The sequence below is a fragment of the Ambystoma mexicanum genome, chromosome 5p (assembly GCF_040938575.1).
Source record: "Ambystoma mexicanum isolate Mex_15411 chromosome 5p, UKY_AmexF1_1, whole genome shotgun sequence".
Lineage (NCBI taxonomy): Eukaryota > Metazoa > Chordata > Amphibia > Caudata > Ambystomatidae > Ambystoma > Ambystoma mexicanum.
Genome location: NC_090930.1, coordinates 432,938,968 through 432,963,292, shown reverse-complemented (window position 1 = coordinate 432,963,292; position 24,325 = coordinate 432,938,968). Strand labels below are relative to the sequence as shown.

At 47.4% G+C, this 24,325-nt stretch overlaps 1 protein-coding gene across 1 annotated transcript in view; it reads right to left on the bottom strand.

Annotated features, from left to right (window-relative positions):
* The window catches only part of GPC4 (glypican 4), a 227,157-nt gene extending 203,228 nt beyond the window's left edge, over nucleotides 1-23,929 (bottom strand). Inside the window, exon 1 of the mRNA XM_069612832.1 lies at nucleotides 23,379-23,929. Within this exon, the coding sequence (XP_069468933.1) occupies nucleotides 23,379-23,526 (148 nt within the window). The 5' untranslated portion in view covers nucleotides 23,527-23,929. The remainder of the gene's footprint in view (nucleotides 1-23,378) is intronic.
* Between the last annotated feature and the right edge of the window lie 396 nt (nucleotides 23,930-24,325).

Below are 24,325 nucleotides of genomic sequence, written 5' to 3'. Positions count from 1 at the left end.
CAACCACAATGTGTGTCCAATATATTGAAGCACAGATGGTTCTTTGAACAAGGTTGACCCCAGGAGGTAACATCAGCACACTAATAAATATGAAATTAAATATGACACTTGCTCAGTTTGCACACTGCTGGGTGACTCAATAGTATGTCTCTTGCATAAAGTAGAGCCATCTTCTTTTGGAAGAATTGCGCAATAATGCTCTCAAAGCATTTTGAAGTGGATGGGACGCCCAAACCAACTACAAATCTATGTTCTGCCTCCCAAATCCTGCTGCCCGTTCATTAGTTTATGTACAAACATAGCTAGATAATGCCATTACCAAAACTTTTTGCCATTCCTCACAGCCTATAGCCAGATCAGAAGACTGGTGTATATACTGCTGTTACAGTCCATCCACGGAGGCATTAAGTAGTCACTTAAAATTTACATCCCAACTCTTGCCCAGGTTCTGACCACCTTCCCAGTGAAGTCCTCTAACCCTTCCTTCGAATGCTCACAAGCTGGCTTTGGCTAGTGACATTATAAAAAAATCACGGTTACTAATACTACCTTCCTTAAAGATCTAGGCTTGATAGTACCAAAGGAGAAAGAAGATGTTATTATAATTTTTGAAAATCTAAAGAAATATCAATCATTTGGGACCTATGTGAAAACCAGTCCTATCTTTATACTAAGACACGGTATGCTGACTATGCTCTTCAGGGACTTAAACTGGCCACTCCAAGAGAATATTTATTAAAAACAGGTAATAGGGCAATGAGAAGATTATTATGCAATTACGTATGAACACCCTTTCGTGCAATGAATATATTGGTGCTTGGACTAATATCCCCCTAGCAGAAAAACTATGTAGGCGTTGCAAAATAGAGGTGGAGACCGCAAGGCACATTCTTACGATGTGCACTGAATTAAAGGTGTGGTACAATAAAGGATATAGAAATCTGGCAAGGGACCTGAGAATGATTGAATCAGACCAATTGTGGGCTACTATCTATGAAGGGGAGATCAGCCCTTTTTAAGGGGCAGCTTTTTATATTTGGAAAAGAGCCATCTGTTAGGAAATCATCATGAATTTCTTTTTAAAGTATTTTATGATATAATCTACACTGATGATTTGTTTAATTAATTAGAATTCAATTGAAATTGACCTGTAAAAAGGTGATGACATGTTAAAGTAATCTTTTATCTAACTGTATTTTTGCTTTACTTAATATGGTGTAATTAAGGATTTGTATGCATTTGTTTTTGCTTATAAGGTTTAGAAGGGTTTTATTAATCAAATTGCACTTTAAACAAATAAATATGTATGTAAAAGCATGATAGGGCATCAAAAAGTGGGTGGAGAGAGGAGCAGTGGCAAAAATGGGTAAAAGGTTTGAAAAAAGGGAGGGGGGGTTGACGGAGTGAAGAGGGGGGTATGGGGGTTACCCCCCCCCCACTAAAAATGACACAATTCTCAGAAAAAGCAAAGAACGAAATAAAAAGGGAAAATATAGGCAATTCGAGTGTAGGACATAACTTTCTACAAACCAACCATGTAGCTCATCCCAGGGGAATATCCAGATGGTTTAAAAAAACTGGAAAACATCAAAAGAAGATCACATAAATCATACGCCAAAAAAGGCAGCTTAATAGCGTGGACTCTAACTGGGGAACAATTTCCAAACAGTACTACCCGAAGTCAACCATGCATGATGCCGTGTGATTCCAGCATTCCTGGGCAAGAACATGGATCATGAATAAAGGGCCATCAAATTTGGATATATTAGCACATTGAAACTGTGCAGTCTGAGTAGGTCTAATCTGCCCATTTTTTTTGTGGTAGCAGAAAAGTATTGTGAAGAAAAGCAACATACATCCTGAAAACTGAGAGACCTGCTTATGTCACTGATGGGCGCTTTGTAGTTAGTAGAAGTGTTGAGAGGAGGGGAACAATAACCAGCGGTCACATTGCTACTGTAAATGAGGACAAACAATCTCAGACAAGAGTGACATGTAGGGTGGGAGGGTTCCATTAGAGGGAGGAACCCAACCCGAGCCCAGGGGACAAGAGTGGGTTTAAAAGGGATCACGAACTAGCCCGGAGGCTCAGGAGATGAAAGGTTGGAATTAGTACTCCGATCCGGCATGCAGTGCTGGGAGAGGTGTAGGAGAAAATTATGGGGTGGATCCAGCATGAGGAGAATTGGGTTATGGGAACATAGCAGAAAAGCACAACCAGGCCTGGCCCAAATGGGAGGTATGCGAACCAATGGCATTTCTTCCATTTGGATGTGTACTGCTTGCATTTGGACAATTCATTGATCCATCTGTCCAATAGTTTATCTTTCGTCATTATAAAAATAATGCAGGTAAGAAAATGGCTTAATGACCTTCAATGTAAAAAATTCAACTAGTCACAGCTTCAAAATAATTGTTTACACCAGGAAAAACATGTTCTATTTCAATTAGATATTCAAACTACAGTCAATAAATCAAAACAACATCATCAAGGCATACATAGTGATATGTGAAATGTTATGTAATAATTAATATCAGCCAGGTAAGACTGCCCCGGACATCGGGGTTCAGCATGCAGAAGACAGGTTCAAATCTATGCAAGACCATCTCACCCATTCACCCTTCCGAGGTGGATATATTGTGTCCCATTATATTGGCTAACACCCGTTATTGCAGTGCTCAGAAGTGTGAGGAATCTGGAATGAAGCGCTATACAGAATCGTGACATTTATTTGCAGGTTACTGGACTAAAACATTAATTTTAAAGGAGAGTTCATACACGCTTTGGAAACCGAGTAACATACTAAATATTGCAGCCAGGCCAGGGAGGGTGAGCACAGTTAACAGACCCCAGTCGATGGACACCACCAACTGGAACCTCCAATTGACATGGAATGCTGAAAAGGGGCCACTCTCACGCACACCAAATAGGGTGAAGGTCCACCAGTGAATGACTAAGGTTTGCCAATTCACAAAGGCCGGATTTAAGAAAGCTGGAGTTTGGACACTATGCACTCTCCCAGTCTCCAACCATTACGAGTTTCCTGGGGGGCGTCTGTATATCTGTGTGGACATGGTCAGAAAGAGGCTGGGGTACCCTTTAATAAACCTACTTCATCTTCTCAAAGGCGTATTGTAATGTGTGCAGGTATGAGGGAGCCTTGGGGAGGGGAAGGCGGAGGTTGTGAAAGATGGCGGAGAGAAATGTGGGGGGGTTAGACTAGAGCAAAGAAAGTGGGGGAGGGATGAGAGAAGAGAAAGGAAGACAGGTGGGTGGGAACAGAGATAAGAAAAGGGTTTACAATGAGGATGTGGTAGCGAAGGAGGAGCAGAAGAGAGGAGAAGGCAGAGAAAAGGGTAAAAGGAAGAGAAAGGAGGGAGAGTGTTGGCAGCAGCAGAAGGGAAAGAGATGGTAAGGGAAAAGGAGTGGACAGAAAAGAGTCAGGCTGGGAGAGGACGATAAAGAGGAGGGAAATAGAAGGGGAAGAGGGTCTCATGTTATGCGACTAGGTTTAATTTAGCGTGACTGTCACTTGCAGTCCCCTTTTGACAGAGAGGAGAGTAAGATTGCATTTGCCAATGTAATGCGACACAGACTGCAGAACGTGTGCTATGCTGTGGTTTGCATCTGTGGGTTGAGAAAGTACACGGTGGACAATGTTGCTGAAATGGTAATGCGAGGCATTTAGGAGAAATCTTTTTTTGTGTTTGGGCAAAGATCCAAGCATTAAGGAATGTGGGATAATGCGTGTTTTTCAGGCTCCATGACCGAATGGTCCTAACTCTGCATGGAAGTAGAGGTTTCATTTGTACTAGTCTGGTACAATTTCTTGGTGCGGGAGGCGGATTTACTGATAAATGTACACGTTTGGGGGGCAATAATATCCCTTTTAGCATGCACAGACTTCTCCCATCATGTGGTTAATTCAGCTGCTCATTAGAGAGAGGTTTGAGGAGGAGAGGAGATAGTAGGCTAACTGGTTAGAGACATTTAGCCACTAATCATTTGGTTTGGGATAACCCATCTACACCCTCCACTCTCCATTTTAACCTTGCAATGGGCAATTCAACGTAACTTACCAGGCTGCAGCGCCTTCTGCTGTTTTACTGATATGCTACCCTCCAGCAACTGTGGCAGCGTCCACTTATTACACAGGATGATGCAGGTGGAGGTTCGACTCCACACCTAAGAGCAGGTGTTGCTGCTCAGATGTTTAGGTGTGGAGCTGCCAAACACTGCATCGTTTGCTTTTCCTGGAGGCCAAACCTGTCTTTCCCCAGAATTACAAGAAGGGACCTTCAAAGACATAAGATGTTGGTTTCCATGCCAGATAGTTGTGTACCTGTACCCAGGGCACTGAGGTACCAACAGCAGCAACCCCAACCACACCGAAGTAAAGAACTGTGACCGCCTGTAAACTAGAAGCTTGTATGCATCTAGGCGGGTGGTTCAGAGCTTTACCCCCACCATTTCTTGCACTGCCATGTCTGCTTCATGTTGCTAATCAGATAGCGTCATGGTACATGGTTGATGATAAAAAACATTATGGCGAAATACTGAAAAAGTGCATGTTCAGCAGCAAAAGCCTTTGTGGTTTTGGCAGAAGGTTCATTGATATGGGATGTGTTCCTCTTAATGGGGTCCCCACAAGCAAGATCCTTCAAAAGCAAATGTTCATCCAACAAACTGCTTGGGAAGAAAGTGTTTCCAACTACATTCCTGCCACAGATGTAGCATGGGTCTACTATCTGGGCAACAGGCTGGTAACCAAGTTGGGTTTCCCAGTGTTGTTAATGGGGCCAATGTTTGTGTACGGTCATTTCAGTTTTGGCTCTTTTGCTCAGCATAGTTTGCTTTAAGGAGCAACATCCTCTAAGTGCACCTAACCGATAATCCACAGTCACGTGTGCCTCTGGTATGTAAAACAAGAGAAGTTGCTGGACAAACCGAGCAAACATCACATCAGATAGCCACTTTGTCCGAGGCCCTTTCGTACCTCACTGGTTGCCTTTTTGTCAAATGGTATGTACCGTATAAGGAGGTGTTGTTGCCCTGGAGAAGGGACACTAATGACACCCTCATTTTCCCAAAGGGCTCTTGCTCTACAGGTTACACCCCTAAGATACTGCAATATATGCGCTCCACTTGATGGTGTTAAGGGGCTTCCACACCTTCTCTGGTAGGGGTGGTCTGGCCCATTCCCTGAAGGAACGCTTAGACTTCCTGTTGGTTTCAAAAGGCATTCAGGAAAAGGATGTTCTTCCTGATGAGGAGTTCAAAAGTCTCCACCAAGTTATTTTTCGGGGAATGCCTGTTTAGCCCCACGTTCCTGGTGGTCCTGACATGGGTGGTCCTTGGAACTATATTTATATGGCCCTTCCTTTTCATCTCAAATCACAGTCCCAAGTTTGTTGTGGTTCTTTTTTAAGGAGGCTGCGCTCAGAGGGTTTTAGTGCCCGCCCAGCACGTTCTTCTTTTGTGCCCGTTTTATTTTTCCTCAACGTTATATTTTACAAAAAATGTACATTGGAAAAACTAATTGAAAATCTTTTTTATATATCTGCCCCCCCCCCCCCGGCCTGCTTCCTTAATTTATCCTTATCCCAACCCATTTGCTGCCCCTTTTATCCCCTTACCTACCAACCACCTTTATTTATTTTGAGGAGTAAAAGATTTCATACAAATAAAACCTGGCAGTAGCATTACTGTATAGCATTCTTCAAGCTTTCAGAGCATGATGTGTGGCACACTGTCCTCCCTGTCATTACCTCTGTTATCACTCTTAGAGGTACTGTCCAAGCCAAACAGATATGATCAAGCAACGCGTTAAAATGAGCTTTCCGTTGCTAGGTTACAAAAGGGCATCTTGATGTTTCTTCGGCATTACAAACTGGCTTTGGTTACAGGTACATCGGTACAGTGGATCAGCAGTTATCCTCACAGCTGACTACTGCGACATCCGCAAATGGCATATGTGGAACACTCACTCATGTCACCCACCCAGGGATCCATGCATCCATTCATGGCCATCGCTCACACAATAAAAGCACAACATAAGACAATCTCACTTCCCTGGAAGTATGTCACACATACTTCCTCTGCAGTTACCCTCTCTGTAAAAGGAATGGGAATATCTCCAACAAAGAACACCATGTGGCTAGTTGTTTCATGCAATGGGGTAGAGGCTGTTAACAAAACGAAAAAAAATCATAGTAAGCCCAACCCCCCCCCACCGCCCCCCCCCCCCCACTCCACCCAGAACAACCCATTGGGGACGCTTGGAAACGGAACTGGATGAATGCAGGTTAGCTACTCACCTCCCCTTCCGATACCCGCCCCTCCCAGAAAACTGGGCTGGGCAATAGCCTGGACAAATTAAGTAGTTTAACTCCTTTGAATAGATCATTTGTACAGGAAAAGAATGTTCTGAATGCTTCCTGGCACTTGGAATTCCCACCATTGGCAAAATAGACTGACTTTGCTTGAAACAGCCACACGTGTGCCCTTCCAGGGTAGACCCTCTCTGGCTGCAATAAGGGGTTCGTAGAGAGGTAATGGCACGCCTCGCTACTCCACTGCCATGCACTGCGCTCCTTTTTGAACGTGCAATGGCGGGAGTCGACATTTCACACCAGTGCTCTTTGATGATCTGCCTGTGACCTTTTTTTGACTTTTTTTTTGTAATTTTTTTTTTTTTAGATATAAGGGATAGGGTGCTTTACTACACCAAACCACCAACATTAGCTGTGGTCGCAAATACAATGGACAGCCAAATTCAATCCGTATCTGGGACATTTAACGCCTCTGGGGGGCTTCTGTTTATCTAAAGAAGAAAACCAGTGAGCAGTAACTAGATAAAGTCAGGGAACATTGCATGGCTTACAAGGAGTACCGGTGTCCTCAGAGGCCTTCCATGGGTGTCTCCTTAGATGTAAATTGCATGGTGTAGAGTCTACCATGGATTCTTGTTTTTCCCCAGATCCTTGGAGGAGGTGAAGGAAGATTTGATTGTGTGAGCCCTTCAGGTTGTCACTGTTGCCCATCGTCTTCGTGGTCGCGTCTTCGGGACTTCTTATTTTGAGATGCACTTTCCCAGCATGCAGCGGTTTAGGCAGTGAATACTTTCTCTAAAAACACAACCATTTACACATTCCAGTCTTCAGTGTGCCAATATGTGGCCGCGCGGCATCTGATCCTGCTGCCTCAATCGTTAGCTTGGCAGGAGCTCCACCTCAGTCTAGGCTCGAGTGCTTTTTACCACTGCCTTTAGAGGGAGTTTGCCGGCTTTCCCCCTAAACTCTGCAGTGTCTGTCCTCTCTCTTTGTTTTTTTCCCTCTCAAGTTTCAGCTGGTGGGAATGGCTGCCTGTCTGCTACTTCACCAGGCCACACAGTTGTAGTTGGTCTTCGCTGACAGGTTGACATTTCCAGCTCACTTACCTATTCACACCAGTCAGGCTAGTTCTCATTGTCTTCTTCACTCTCGAGCACCCTGGTGCTAGACATTCGAGGGGAGAGGGGAGAGAGGGGGTGTGGGGGTCTTGCTTCTTAATTCTGCTCCAATAAGTCAGACAGTGAGTAAGGGGTGTTGGTGCCCGCTTTGGGCACCGTTGCCGTTGCTGTCTGCTCCCGCCATGCCTAGCGCCATTGAGGGCTTTTTCAGGTAGTCAGTGTAGTGGTAGTCAGTGTCACTTGTCTAGTCAGCTGCCTGAGGAAAAGAAGACTTCCGAGAGCGGCTTCCTGGCAAGGTTCATGCAAAAATGCATCGCACAGCTTGGGGGCTGCACGACGGCAGGCATCCTTTGAAGAAAGTATTCCAGCGAATACCTTCTTGCATAGGTTTCCGACAACACACCTAACACACGCGCATAAGAATATAGGGCCTTTTGCTGGCTGCAATGGTAATGCAATACACAATACTGCTCGATCTTACTGAGCAGCAACAACTAGACTGCGCAGGGGACACGATCGTATTTCGCAGGCTAAGTCAATGCTAGCAGTATCATGTCCGATACCCACTGTTAAATAACAGCTACTCGATTCGTTTTGGCTACTGGTTGAAGATGCAAATTCTAACCCACAGCTGTTGGCATGAGAAGTGAAACTAGGAAAGAGATTGGATGTCAAGAGCACCGTGTAGCCTGTGGGCGCTTGCTGTTTTACCTACCCACTGACAGTCTATGGGCATGCTTCCCCGTATGGCAATTCCCAAACAGTACCTTCCCCTCCCCACCAAAAGACACACCCTGCGATCTCTTTTGAGGCTGCTATCATTTCGATGCAGTCTTCTGAGAACTAATCACTTAGTTGGGACTTTAAATGAGCTCCTGCTATGATAAAAAGGTCTTAAGTGTGCCTTCATTCAAATGATTAATAAGCAACGTCCGTGTCCTTGCATCTGTTCCTTGCACTGAATTCCCTTTAAAACAAATATTGCTGAAGCCGACCGTGTTGACTCTTGCATAAGCATTACCAGTACGGATGTGCTTGGAAAATGACAAACGCATGCTGTCACAAGTCTTGTTGGCTTTGCCAAAGCTTGTTTTTTTTTTTAATATAGCTCTTGCTTCCTCAATGTGTAACTCTGTAAATAACTAACAGCTAACATAATTAACCAATGAAACGGCGCCCAATGTAATCAGTTACAGAGGCTGAAAGTATGTGCCCGCTGGATACTTATCACATCAGTACACTTGATTTGCAGTTTTAAGAAGGCTTTGTGATGCCAAGAGAATAACAATCGTTTTATAGACTCAAGTTTCCAATCCAAATGCTCTTCAGTACATTATAACTTTCTATTGCCACTGTGTTAAACACGCTTTTGATGAACAGGGTGGTAAAAAGACTAGCAGCGTCATGTTTCTACCCTACAGCACCGCACACATTAGATTTATTGTAGAACTACACCACAGAAGGCGCTCAGCATAAACACAAAGCTAGCCCATTATAACGTCTAGCTAGCACGAACACAATTCAACGAGAAGCCACGCGCCAGTTCACTCTCTTCAATGTACTCTTGTGAATTGGTGTCTTGATGCTTGGAAACAAAGCAACTGCTTTGCCAAATCCTACCAGGCAAATATAAACGGCTCCAGCAGTCCAAATCCAGGGCTATGGGATGTTCCGGTGCACGCTACCCTGCTCTGCTTCAGATGCGCCTAAAGTAAATATCAACCTATTGAGGTTCTGTGCACGAGCGGTGGGTGGCTGATGCCTATTCTTCATGGAAACAGGATGACAGCAACATCAAAAAAGGTGCATTTTTATATATTTACTTGCTGATAACCAGGGTGCAATGCATGGTGGCACAGCAGCGGCCATCTTTCATGCAGGTAGTCCATTGTGGGGTCATTCTCTTCTATGGCTCCAAGATTGGAAGCAATGCGGGAGGATCAGACACTTCAGGACCACCGGTGAACTTCATCCAATAGAGAGCTGTAACCATCAGCCACTGTCTTGGGTTTGGCCTGAGTGGTTGAAACCATCAGAACATTCGTGCCATGGTGTCAATTCGTCGCTCCGAGCATGGGATTGTTAAAAGGCACAGTCAGACCATCCAGCCTGCAGCAATGTAGTTTTCATAACAGCCACGCCAAAATGTCCCACAGCGTTTCATAACTGCAGGAATTAACTAATGCACTTAGTACCAGCCTGGCCTGTCCCCCTTTTCAATGACAATTTTGGATACTCGAGTGTATGGATGGCGCACCCAGAATGTGGACAGACCAACTTCCTCTTACAGAACCCATCAAACCACAGTGCCCAATGGGGGCACTGATGTACCATGTAATGCCTATGTAAGCTTATTTTACTAAGTCTATTACACAGGTATTGGGCCTACATTTTTTTTTCCCTGGTGCTAAATTGTATCAACGCCAACCTATTCAGGAGAGTCTGACTGATGTTCCAGGACCTTCACCAGGAATCACAGTCTTAATTCAGTCATGGAAACATATCCAACTGGCACACGTTATCCACTCGAGTGAAAAAGACCTCCTGGCTTGGCACAGGCTGGCAAGTTTACTTCTGTCAGCCATTCGTCTAGACGGCTGGGATTTGATCTTGGGTAGACAGCCTTTGGTGCAGGGTGTCTCTGGCTGCCTGGTTCCCTCTGGCTTCTCCCTGGGCGACTATGGATTTCGCAAGTATGTACTGGACTTGGGCACAGATTAGAGGACATTTTAGTTTGGATTAGTGGACAGCAGATGGAGAATGCACCAATCTAGAAGCTTAAGCGTATCCAAGTATGCTGGCAGCAAGAAACCTACGGGAAAAAAATATATATACGCTAAACCTGCAATCATTTCAGACGCCCCAGCTTGCCTTCAGCTTTTCAAAGGTGGGGCCTAACTATGCAACAAAAGGCAGGGAAATCGGTACCTTCACTTTCTTACAGTAAATAAACCATCCCACTTAAATATAAACTTCCAGCGTCTATACAAGCAGGCTTATAACAGCAATTAAACCCACCACAAAACAATAATTTATGAATGGGACCACGATCAGGAAAGGCAAGAGTTGGCTGCTTTGCCTGGGGCATACCAAATCCTTTCCTCATCAGGATCTCACTGGGAAATACCCGCTACCCTGTATTTGAATGCTAGAAAGGGACAATAATAGCTAGTCTGTAGGTTCTGCCTTTGGTCTGAACTGGAAAAACGAGGCGTCCTTAAAGTAAATATGTATCCGTATGACGTTGGAGTAGAATTACAGAAAAAAACAATAGGAACAAGACAGAGCAGGGATTGCATATGTTGCCTGGCAGGCGGAGACGAAGAACTCCCACGGATATTTGATTGAATGACATTTAGGAACAGAATGATAAAAAATAAAAAAAATAAATCATAAATACATTCAAAAAGAAATTCATGGTAATGGTGAGCATGGGTCTTCTCCCAAATCAGACACATTGTGGTTTCTGAGAACTGTGACAGGGAAACTAAAAGGGCCTTTGCATTCTTTGAACTAAATTAAGGATGGTAGGTTTCCCCTTCCGGTTAACCTTGCTGCCGTTGCTCTTTGGCAGAAGCATGAAACATGGATATCAGGAACACACAACAGAATCAGAGGCACCGCTCCATCTGAAAGTGCAGGGCTTCCTCGCATAATGCAGAGGCAGAGTTGGTAAGTGAGGGAGTAGAGGCCGCATAGAAACGACCTCCTTTCATGAACGAAAGGACATCAAAGTCACTTTCTCAAAACTCTACTGATATTTCACCAAGTAGGTTGCAAGATGTTACCAAATAGCGGTGCTGGCCACTTTTCTTATTTATTTCCCATCCGAAGCATGCCATTCCTGGCAATTTAGGTGTGCGCTTCTTATACTCTGCTTGCTATCTCCCACTGACATGGCCTGAGCTTCAACCCAGCTGAAAAGGTGTGCGGGTGCCCCCAGATATTGCCACCTACTCCTGCCAGCGGCTAGATCCGCTCTCCGCTATGAAACTAAGGTTATTTCTCTAGGAGGTTCACCCTGTGCAAGTCCAAGAGATGGAACGGCCTCATTTCTCCTTCTGCATGTTTTGATGTGTGGTTTGGAGTGGGCCATATACAGATCCTCCAGTGTGTCCACACTATGGACAGCAACAGGCAACTGTTGGCAAGGTGTAGGCTTGCTTTTAAATGTAAGCGGCTCATCCCCGTGTACCTCCTACCAATCAGGATGGGAAGGGTCACAAGGTTGCTGCAGGCCTGGCCCTCACTTATAAAAAAAAAAAGCTTGTATAAAAAAAAACAAATCAATTCAAATAGATGTGAAAACACTGCATTGGTCAGTGAGTATTTCCACTCAGAAATAGAATGTTGGCATTCAACAGTTAGAACAATGAGGAAAACCCGGAAGAAACTATTCTCCTCAAAGCAAGGTAGATCACAGTTCTCACTCAGTGGAAGTTACGTTTAATACATTTAGGATCCTGCCCCATTTACAGACGTGGCCAGGCAAAAGAATGAGCAATTTAGAGAAAAATCTCCCATCGCCAAGCTGCAGGATCAGGCCCTCACACTGCCAGGCCATATTTTTTCCACCCCAAATTTACCAACATCCATCTTTAGTATGGGAAAAAAATACAAACCTTAAAATAAAAAAATGTATTCACGTGATCTGCTGCACGTGCTTTAAATCTGGTGGTTTCCTTCCAGAAGAGTAACATTTTGATCAAATAAATTATTTTATTTACTCCAGGAAAGAAGCATCCAATAGTGAGGTGGATCCACCATTTGGAAAGCACATACATTTCTTCCAAGTAAACATTACAGCTTGGAAACTGGTGGCAGTCCCATCAAATCCATCATGTGCAAAGCTACTGCTACCTGTACAGACAACCCCAGAGGAAAGGCAACACCCGCCTCTCGGAGACTGGTCCAAGGAGCCATGCCTACATTATCAAGACAGGGTTTTGGCATGCACTAGGCACACAGGCAGGGCTTTGTGTGATTTATTAAAGTCTGTCTGGCACTGGCTTGTGTTGTCTGTGATGGGAGTGGTAGCCATAATTGAATAAGGGAGCACCCAAATATTGCTTAATATAGGTAGTCGCTCGGGGATGTCTTATGGCACTGGGCCTCGAAGGCACAGGATAAAAGGATGAGTTTCAGCAAAAAGCATGAGCAACTGATAGACAAGGGGCCTGGAGCAGAGAGGCGGCTCGGTGCAACACTAAGCCGCACTGTTCCAATCAAAAGCAGACCACTAAGCGCGTCATACTTGGCTCAAACGCAGGCTTTATTGCTTGCTCCAAACAACCATTTTGAGACCACTAACAAAATCAAGGTCAGAGCAGCATTGAAGGGATACCCATGCGGCCCAATGGAAGGCGGCCATAAAGTTTGGTAGATAACTAGAGAAGTGCACACTATTTTGCCTTGAAATGAGACCACTATGGATTTTAACGGACCAACTGACGGCAAGAGAACCCCAGATTTAGAGCGCACTGTATAGATCATTTTATTTTAAGAGCTGGAGGCCAGCTGTTGCGGTTTGATTCCAGCCTACTCCATGGCGCAACTTGAAACATCTGCCATGATACACACCAAAAGGGCAGGCTGTTTACCAAGCAACGTGATACCATGTCATATGTGCTGCTCTTTGTGTCGGCAATTTATGAGCATATGTGCACTGTATGCACCGGCAAGGAGGAGGGAGGGGCGCGTTCATCAGTTCCAAGCTATGAATGAGGTCCCTTCCCCTTTGCAATTAAACAGCAGAACGCCTGGGCACGATTGGGTTTCCAATGGCATTTCCATCATAATTACTTCTGCAGCCCAGCAATTGTCCACGATAACAAAAGACGTATTCATTGCTTCATCTCTGGAATGTGATGTTCAGGGAAAAAGGTAGGCCACACCGGAGTGGGAACAGAGTGCAGGGAGATGGTGGGGGGGCGAGGGGCTGGGTACAGGGACTCTTTATGAGAGGGAACGATTCAAGCGAGTAGTGTGGAAGAGGGAAAGAAATGCATCGCATTAAGAATATCTTGGATTGCCTTAAGACTGCAAATAGTTGTCCAGAACAAAGTCCAGTGAAGTGGATGGGTCTTCAGTTCTTACACAATTTAATCTGAAAGACCCAGAATGCTTGATTCCTTTGTCAAAGTGGCAGAAACCCATCACACAAAAAAAAAAAAAGAAAAAAAAAATACAAAAAACAATCCTTGTGGCTTGATAGGAGGCAAAGAACATTCGGACCCTTGGATTGGAACGCAACAAGGAAATACAGCTGTAGAAGAACTCCTAAACACCCTGTACTTTGATTCAATGTTATTGGCAAAGAATCTTGCAAGATTTTTTATATTAAAACACTGAACTTATCAGTGGCACCTTAGTGAATGGCGAAAGCCTACGTTTAACCACAAAATGAACACTTAGATTGAAACCTGTGGGCCGCCATTTTTAGAATTCACCTTTGCTGCCCTGCTGTTACAAACAAAACAAACCAGAAGGAGGACTAGAAGTCTTGCAATGTAAGGGGGTGAGAGACGGAAGAGGGGAGCAGAGGGAGATCAGAGAATGGAAACCATGACTGGCTATATTTCTTAAGTACTGAACACTTTCACTCTATACAATGGCATGAAAGTTTGTTTCCACAATGCAAGTCTATGCACAGCAAGTCCTAAAAATCTGGCTCTTCAATTGAGAAACAGACAAAAACGAATGAATGAACACCCACACCCCTCAGCACGAACACACATACCGCAAGACTGAGAACTAGAGCGTACCAAGACTAGTCCAGGGAGACGCTGAGACTTCCAAGTGGGAGGGAGACCCGCATCCCAGCGGGGGCCATGCCGGAGTCTAACGAGAGAGATGGGAGCGTATGAGGTTGTACCACAGACAGAGGACATAAGAGTTGAAGTGGAAAGAGTGGCACTGAACAGACAAACCACGGGGCCCAGGTAGCTAAAGGCCACGAGAATGAGAGCAAAGGGTCCAGGGAGGCGATGGCAGCTGCACACCAGGTTATTCCAGGGGCCAAAGCAGTGTAGTGATCCATCAGTCTGAACAGGGGGGTGAGGGGTTGCAGAGAATGCAGCACCACTAGATAGCCTTGAAGACAACCCACAACCCTGCACAGACTACATGCTGGAGACCCCTGCCCTAGCTGACTACAATACGCGACACTGGCAGGGACGCGTACTACAGGTGGCCAAAACGGAGGAGGTACGATGGAGCGCCACCACCAATCAACCCACGAAAAAACAAAAAAAAATTAATTCCTCAGTTTACACCTCTCAAACTCTAAACACAACCATAGCTATATTGCACAACAAACCCCACGCACTTCACTACACCACAACAACAACAAAACAAACCACAACTAGCCTCGCACAACAGCACGACAGCTACTGACCGAAAAAAATCACAACCACACTCAGCCAACTGGTTAAACCGAACTGAAGCTGCCAAAAGCACATCACAGCTCTCTTGCACCTTCTCCCGCTCAGTCCTACTAACTTACCCTACCCTCCTGCTTTTCAGATCCACCAAGGGGCCACTCTGGTGGTGATAGTGCACGGTATAAGTATCCTTTAACGCAACTTAACAACCAATGTCCTCATTGGACAAGATACGCTACAGCCGGCATTGGAAGCTCACCCAATTGTATGAAACAATGTGGACAGCATTGTTCTGGGTAGCACTGGTACGAGAAAAGAAACTGCCACACAGCCTTGCAGAGAGGGACTGCTTGTGACCACCGTAGCACTCCAAAGTTCCATGCAAATTGCTTCTTCCAAGATTCAAGACTACACGATGGCGTGTCTGGATAGAAGTGACCATTGTCAACTCTTGTGAACGGAGGGATTGGAGGCTGACCAAAAATGTGACTGCAAATGACCTCCGGAGTTGGCGTTCCTCGACTCCCACCTGCATAAGACTATCCCAACCATAGGCTGCTGGAAGGCAGAGAACAGAAGGTGCATTGCAGAATCATTAGAGATGTGAAAGCCGATAGTGGGGGCTCCCCTGATGTTAAAATGAAAACACGTGTTTACATTAAACAACAGCGTGACAGTAACGTGCCCCTCGGCCTAGCCAGGAATCATCCACAGGACACCTGAATCCATACTCTATTGGGAAGACATGAAAGGCATATGGAATGTGTCGAATAGACAGACAGCTCCTGGCGCATCAATCGGAGTGTGCCCCTGATCAATTAACCTGTTGCCCGTCTCCCAATAGAACGCGTGTCATTGCGATCCTGGCGCTTTGTAGCACTATAAGAAGATAAGCACATGTATTAGGCGTGGAATGGCGGCCTGCTAGGATTCCACAGAGGCCTTCGTGTGCACAGATATTCGCAGCACGTACATTAACCAGTTGAGCTATTTGACAAGCGAAGAGACCCCTGCCCCCAAGCCAGGCCGCTAATAAAACGAGAGATGGGTTTCCCCTCTTTAATGCACACTTAATGCATACTTGCCCCACCTCTGCAATCAAATTCCTAAAGCACATCTGCTACATAGAGGTTTTAAATCAAATATAAAGTGCATTTCCTTACACTCAAAATTAAATGAAACACAAAAACGCCTCCTGAGGCACATGTATGAACTCATGGGAGCATGCAATGAAAATCGGTTGGAACGTGGGGGTCATGTAACATAGTAATAAAGGTGTCCGGTGCCACTCCAGAATGACAACCCATTCATTGCTCCAGACAGAACAGGGCATTCTGACATATTGCTCAGCGTGACATAATGCATTCTGGGGATATGCTTTTTCCACTGGGATTAAATAGGATTTTCATCAAATTCTGCACCGCACTGGGACATTTTTTAATTTTAACACATTTCTCCAAAGAGTCTTCATGTGTTTGCACCCCTTTACTGTAGCATATTTTTCAAAAGCATTCACTAGATAAACTACATCAGGAAAAATGGGATCCGCGAGGGGCGGGAGGGGTATTGACTTTGCCGTCTGTGTTGTGACAGTGCCCTGGACTCCGATGAACGCCTCTGACACTCTGCGCTTTTCGGCCATTCACTCATGCATTCTTGTCCCCGTTGAAAGTGGAGCGGAATGGCACCGCCTGACCTGCAGTCCTTGGTGGTCTCCCAAAGGATTCCAGCTAAAAAGGCACTTCCTTTGTTGCGGGGGGAGAATGGAGTCCAGCGGGTCATTCAATACGAGAAATAAAAGCGGTGGTCCTGGGAAGGAGATGAAGGATTAAACCAGAAGAATAACAGGCCGCTCTTGTGCACACATTAGTAACAATTTCTATTTCCTAAAGAGGCTTATCAGGACACTCTTTTGTCTTAAGGGGGCGCAAAGGGTTGCTTCTCAGAGTCGTATAATCTTTCATGAACCAGAGGCATATTATTTTGGAAAGGGTATTTCTTAATTGATTCTTGATGCTCCCGGCAGGTCTTTATATATTAATAGTTGTTGCTAAAATGTAAGCGAGAGCGCATGCGCGAACTGCGTCACTCGTTTCTGTGAGGTGGTTTAGGCCTACTTTTTTTTCATTCCAGGTGTGCGTATACGGGAGGGGGAGGGGGGTCGGCAATGAGTAACGTGCTTAAACGCCACCTACTTAACTATGCGAAAACAAAGGCATCTCAAGGGCGAGCGGCGTCTAATCTGCGGCTGATAAACCCCCCCACCACCCCCCCTTGTAAATGCACCGCAGAGCAAACGGCAGCCTGTGTGAACTCGCTGTTTACTTTTGTTTACCTGGCTCCAAATTCAGGCCTTCGACACGTCACTTCCTTGCGGCCCAGCACGAGATAGCCCTGCGTCTCTGGGGCTGCTCGCGCCCACCCCTGCACCCAGGTCTGTTCACACGGGGTCTACACCTCAAATTCGCCCAGGGCGCCAAGTTTGAAAGCGCCGCCGCCTGGGTGGGAACAGCTGCCCGCTCCCCATATCCCACCAGCATGCCCTTAACACACGGAACACTGGGGGAACCCAATGGACCCGTTGCCCCAAGAGGCATAGCCCCGTGTTGTGCTCGCGGATTTGCTTGACCTGTAGATGGAAGTTCCACATATGTTCTACCTGGAGTTGCTGTTTTCTGTCACTTTTCCGAGTCCAATGCCTCTCTCATCTGCCCCCATGTCAAGGCAGGGAGCGACAGCGCTCACCTTTACGTCACCGCTAAGGGGCTATGTGTAACCCCCGCCCCTCCTCCATTTCACAGTAGGACATTCAGAAAGCAGCACGTGAGCACGAGCTGCGAGGGAACAGCACGTTCATAGGGCTATAATGCCCCCATTAATTACCACCACCACTTTCACCATGGATAGTCTAATTGTTCTTACGTGGAGGGGTAATAAAACCAGTCTGTTACAGGAAAGTGCAGCCCCTTCCATGCCGAGGACAATGGGCCATGCAGAATGTAGCGCTTTGTGGCGGTCAAGCGCTTTAAAGAACAGGCATCATCACATATTCTACGGCAATTGCATCGAGTTAACCAACTGTGCAATGGCTTCGAAGCGCTATGAAAAAAATAGCAGGGCACATTCTGCTCTAGGAAAACTTGTTAAGTGTTCCAGGGGAACCGCGACAAAGTATTCCATCTGGATCCAACCGAGACAGCCCATTGTCCAAAGAAAAGCCTATGTATTGCAAACAAGAAGAGATTGCTTAATGCAAATGCAAACTGAAAAAAACAGTGGCATGGCCATCGCCTAGTTAATGAATGCAAACAAAATGAACTTCGTTTTCCATAGGAGTTCTATTGTGGCAAAAGTCCTCCTAGGCCATCAAACTGCTACAGTAGGGAAAAAAAATACTTGCTATCCGAAGACTATTAATGCTACCAGAGTTCAACACTTACTAATGTACAGCACAGAAGGCAAATGACTCATTGTGCCACAGCTTCATGTGCAGTGACTCTTTCTCTGAGTATATGGAAGTGCAGGGCGTCTCGTGGCCCGGAGACCATCCATCTATGCACGGATTGACTACCAAGCAGACAGATTTTAGGCTCTCGGGGAGGGGGTAGCTGCAAAATGCCCCGATCATTCCAGGGCACAATTTGTCATCGTTGGCTCGAGCCCTTGCAGCAAGTCTTCCAGAATGGAATGTTGCGGGAACAATCCCCAGGAGGGGGTGGGGGGATTTGTAAACACCTCGAGAGCAAAAAACGCGATCATTCCTTCCAGGGGATTAGCCTCCTTCATTTGCATGACCGTCTCTAAACAAAAGAGATTAAGGTCTCCAGCAATCATCCCATTCAAATGCCTGTAATTGCATTTGCAATTAACCTCGGGGTTAAAAACCCAAGTTTCAACCCGGCTTACAAACTGCTGTGGGGGTTTGGGGGGTGGGATTGAGAGGAGAGAAGCTGGGTAGGCAAGTCACCCACAAAGCGCCCTCACTTGCAAAACAGATACGCACGTTTAGCAGCCTTGCATGGCGATGTATCTACACGAAAGGTTACATTTCTACGTCCTTCTATGCCTGCTGTACATGTGGGCTAAGGTTTCAGGCGTGGGCAAACACGGGAGTGCTCCCCCTCCCCAGCGGTGTGGCAAACTCATACGGGAAAAGGCAAACTCGGGAGCCGACGAAACACACAATTTGTCAAAGCAAACAATCTGAAATAAACTAAAAGGTAATACGGACAACATGCTTTACTTGAAGCGCGCTTTGTGAGGAAACAAAGTTAAGTTAGTTTGGGGTAGCGTGTTCACGGGTGAAGGGCGCTGCTCTCTAAGAAACAATGCGTGTGCCGGGGTGCCCTGACCCGGCCCCACTTCAGGAAGCACGCCGGCCCGTCTGCCCCCTCCTCTCCCAGGCCCATTTTATGGACCCTCGCGCAATGGGCGTTTGGGGAAAGCGAAGTGCTCCCCAGCCAGGCCTTGAACACAACACGCCTTTAGGTTTAGGGTTTCCCAGTCGGCCCTGCCACCTCCCCGGCCTGGGAACATGTCTGCTGCCTCCTCCCCGCCCTGAAACAAGAGAAGCATTTCTTTTCTGCGCCCTCGAGGGGTTTTCGTCTTTTTTCCCCTCCTCCACGGTGCACTTTCACCCTTGCTGGCCCATTAAACTGTCCCTTTGTGGGAGGGCCCGTGTCTCCCACTCTGGTCAGAAGGCGACATGGCAATTTGGAGCCAATCTCCTTTTTGGCTGCGCCTTAACCGGAACTTCACTGTGTAAAGGGGGATTCTGACTGGAATATGCATAGACTAGATATGAACACATGGAAGCCACCGGCACTCCTGCCTCACAGTCGCCCGCATGGACGGGGGGGGGGGGGGCGCACGCTCACTTTCCAGCTATTGAAACACAGCACACTTTGCCTCGATGCCGGAAGAACTTTCTATCAAATTTGATTATTTACTGCTATATCTCCATCAATAGGCGTGGCATTTTTGAGGGTTGAAACCACCACCCACGCTGGCTCCGTTCGGCACGGCTGCCTTTCACTGGGCCCCGAGCCTCTCCGGGTCTCGCGAAGCCTCTCCCGCCCCCCATCCCACCCCCAGGCCAGAGCGACAGTGACTTTCTGATGGCATCTCCAAAGGATGCGTTTTATGGACTCAATTTCCTATCTCATTACACAAATCAAGGCATAGAGGGTGAGGCGGCCTAGCCCCCACCCTCTCCACTCGTGGATTTCCTCTCCTCAACAGGGGTGTCTATCTATCCAAGGTGCTCCCTCCACCCGCCCCTGCTTCCGATGCAGCCCCGCGTGAAGGCACCATCATCATGTGGTTAAAGTAAACCTCTTTCACGAGTGTGTTTCGAGTTCTGACGTTTCAACCTTGAAAATGATGGAGAATCCCCTGAAAGTGGTTGAGAAGTCTACCTGCCTTACACACACGCAGTCCACGTCGGCCTGAGCCATATACACGCAGGAGGGGGGAGATCACCCCTCATGAACAGTTCACATGGGAGGGAGATCAGCCCTCACCCGAACTGAGATCACAGCCCTCAACCGAACTGTTGACAGAAGAGGGAGATCAGCCCTCGCCCGAACCGTTCAAACAGGAGGGAGATCAGCCCTCACACGAACTGAGATCACAGCCCTCAACCGAACTGTTGACAGAAGAGTGAGATCAGCCCTCGCCTGAACCGATCACACAGGAGGGAGATCAGCCCTCGCCTGAACCGTTCACACAGGAGGGAGATCAGCCCTCGCCTGAACCGTTCACACAGGAGGGAGATCAGCCCTCGCCTGAACCTTTCACACAGGAGGGAGATCAGCCCTCGCCTGAACCTTTCACACAGGAGGGAGATCAGCCCTCGCCTGAACCTTTCACACAGGAGGGAGATCATCCTTTCCCAAGCTTGCCCGAGCCATGGTGGCAGGGTAGTCTGCCTTAGACCCACATGCAGGCTAGTTCTGTCTGCCTGGGGAGTACCATCAGTCTGTCTGAGACATCAATGCAGGAGGCAGACTGCCCTCTTGGTCCATACTGCTGGGGGGGTGGGAGATAAACCTGACTAGCTCACCCTTGGATGAGTTAGAGTAGCCCATCCGCGTCACACACACAGGGGAATTGGGGTAAACACACAGACCAGTAAGTGATCTACCTTCCTGGGGCATACACACAGCTAGGCCTGCCTATCCAGGGCATACACACAGGGGATTGGGGTACAGACCAGCGAGTGATCTACCTGCCTGGGGCATACACACAGCTAGGCCTGCCTCTCCAGGTCACACACACCGGGGATTGGGGTACAGACCAGCGAGTGATCTACCTGCCTGGGGCATACACACAGCTAGGCCTGCCTATCCAGGGCATACACACAGGGGATTGGGGTACAGACCAGCGAGTGATCTACCTGCCTGGGGCACACACACAGCTAGGCCTGCCTATCCAGGGCATACACACAGGGGATTGGGGTACAGACCAGCGAGTGATCTACCTTCCTGGGGCATACACACAGCTAGGCCTGCCTATCCAGGGCATACACACAGGGGATTGGGGTACAGACCAGCGAGTGATCTACCTTCCTGGGGCATACACACAGCTAGGCCTGCCTATCCAGGGCATACACACAGGGGATTGGGGTACAGACCAGCGAGTGATCTACCTTCCTGGGGCATACACACAGCTAGGCCTGCCTCTTCGGGTCACACACACAGGGGATTGGGGTACAGACCAGTAAGTGATCTACCTTCCTGGGGCATACACACAGCTAGGCCTGCCTATCCAGGGCATACACACAGGGGATTGGGGTACAGACCAGCGAGTGATCTACCTTCCTGGGGCATACACACAGCTAGGCCTGCCTCTTCGGGTCACACACACAGGGGATTGGGGTACAGACCAGTAAGTGATCTACCTTCCTGGGGCATACACACAGCTAGGCCTGCCTCTCCGGGTCACACACAGGGGATTGGGGTAAACACACAGACCAGTGAGCATCTACCTGCCTGGGGCATACACATTGCTAGGCCTGCCTATGTGTGGTGCAAAGATGGGAGATAAATTACCCTGAGCCATTATTGCAGGAGGGAGATCAGCCTGATCGAGACTACTGACAGGCACTCTCATAATATGCACTTAATCCGTGGGAGAATCTGCCAGCCAGTCCTTCCCACAGAGGGGGCTGCTGTCAACCGTTGTTTCATAGGCAGGCCAGCTGATCTCGAAGTGGGTTCATTCACCAGGAGAATGGTAACGGGCTCTATGCCGAGCCTTAGATTAAAATACATTAGGAACACATTTGAGGATCACGCACAAGACTAGCCATGGGGTATCACAAGGAGCATGGCCACAGGGTGAAGCTGGCAGGCTGCCAAAGACAGGGAGTGGACAGGATCCTAGACGCGGGGAAAGCCTAACGCCAAGGACTCAAGGAGGTGCAAGCAGAGGGGAGAGGACAGTCAGGACCCCAGAAATGTGGGCTAGGCGGCATTCAGAGAAAGAAGGGGTCCAGTTTACAGATACAGGGCGCGGGCAGGGGCGTAGAGGCTGTGGGCAGTCGCATCGGCATTAAAAGGACAAGGAAACCCCATGCAGGGAACTGACCAGTCCTTTAGGGAAGGGGTGCATCGTCCAATGTTACTCCCCCAAAATAAGCAAACACCCAGAAACAATACAAATAGTGAGTAAAAATACTCCCAACCAAAAGTAGCAGACAGACACATTGTGCCCTTGCATTTACCCCACAGCTGCATGGATAGGTTTGGGCCAGTAGTGCACTTAATGTCTCAGGAAGAAGCCAATATTATGTCTGCTTCATACGAAGATGTACTTCGTAAATTTCACGAATAAACCACGCGTGAACAAGGATTTATTACAAAAACAGTTCTGTTCTACAGTTAAAACATATTTTTACTCGCTTATAAAAAACGCCCATTGTGAATGCGAATTAATTTTGTGCTCTCTAAAAAAATCATTTTACACCCAACTTTAAAAAAAACTAGGGAGTAAAGTACTCGCACTTCAGAATCTTAACTGGGGCTGACCATCAGGGTCCCAAATACTGCAAGTGCGTGTTTGTGCGGGGGGGAGACTGGGGGCGCTTACAGATTCCCCCGGACAGTGTTAATTCTGGCAATAATGATTCCACAGACTGGGGAAGTCGGGGTCCCAGAGGCAGGGGCGGCTGGCTTTCGCGGGGATCACAGAGACTGTGGACTAGCTGCCAGCATGCCAGCAGCTGGGGCTCCTGCGGCAGACACGGGTCCAGGCGGCGGGTGCTGCTCACGTATGGAAAGCATATAGGCACTGACATTACACATATTGGTTGTGGGCATTCTGAGCGGAGTGTGTATAAGGGCTGAGCTGGTGAGGGGGAGGCAGAGATTTCGCCGGCTGTGGAAAGTAGGACACGGTAGGGAGTTGGCAGTCAGTAATCCTACAGTTTGTGCAAGAGGGGCATGCAGTCAGAGAGACTCCTGGAGCCAGGGCCCACGGGTTACACTGCACGCACTGTGTGTTTGCCTTCCCCTTTACCCAGTCCCCTCCCCCACCAACTCACCGTTGATTTCCTGGCTGGGAGCATCGTTCTGGTTGAAGCCCTTGGAGACGTAGGCTTTGCGGACCTCCGAGCAGCTCTTGGACTTCAGATCGGCCAGCGCCGAGACGATCAGAGCGGCTAAAGTGCAAAGCAAGCGCAGGCAGACCATGGCGAAGGAAGGCGCTGGTACCGCAGGACAGATTGCCAACAACAAAGTTTTTAAAAAAAAGTAAAACAAAAATAAAAAATCTGGGACTCCCTGTGCAGTAGGGATCTCGTAGTTCACTCACAGTCCACCGTCACGTCTTTCCCTACAGTTAAAAAAGGGCCGGGCTGGGTGTTCTGGAGTCTGCTCAAACGGGTGCTACTGCCCGGCCCTGTGCTGCCCGATCCTCTACTGCTGCCCTGTGCTCTCTCGGCTATCACTCCCAGCAGTGACTCCTCAGCAGCCAGCTGCACATGGAGAGCGGGCGGAGCGACCGGGTCGGCGGCGCTCCGCAAAACCCGGAGCAAAGAGCGTGCTGAAAAAGCACGGAACAAGACAGTGATTCACGTCTGGCAAAACGCGGAGCCAGGAGCGTCGGCATCGAGCACACAGATCCAAGCCTGAAACGTCAAAACCCTGGTTCAGGATTTGGATCACCAAATATCCCGTGACAAAACCCGGATGCACAGTCGTAAAACCGAGAAAGCAAAGGGTGACTGGTAAAATCTGGATCTAGGAGCGAGCTTCCCGGACTGGGATGCCGCAGATTTCACCGTGTAAAGCAATGTCTAGTGTAAAGAGTGCCACATTTACAGCATTTCTCAGTTTTTATGAAGGCCATTGAAATAGCTTTTTATTTGTAGGATTACTTGAAAAGGTCTAGAGTTAAACAATTATGAAACTTTTAAAGAAGGGCAATTTCAGAAAGTATTCATTTGACATACATAAGGCAAAGTACATCCTTACATGCAAGGACACACTT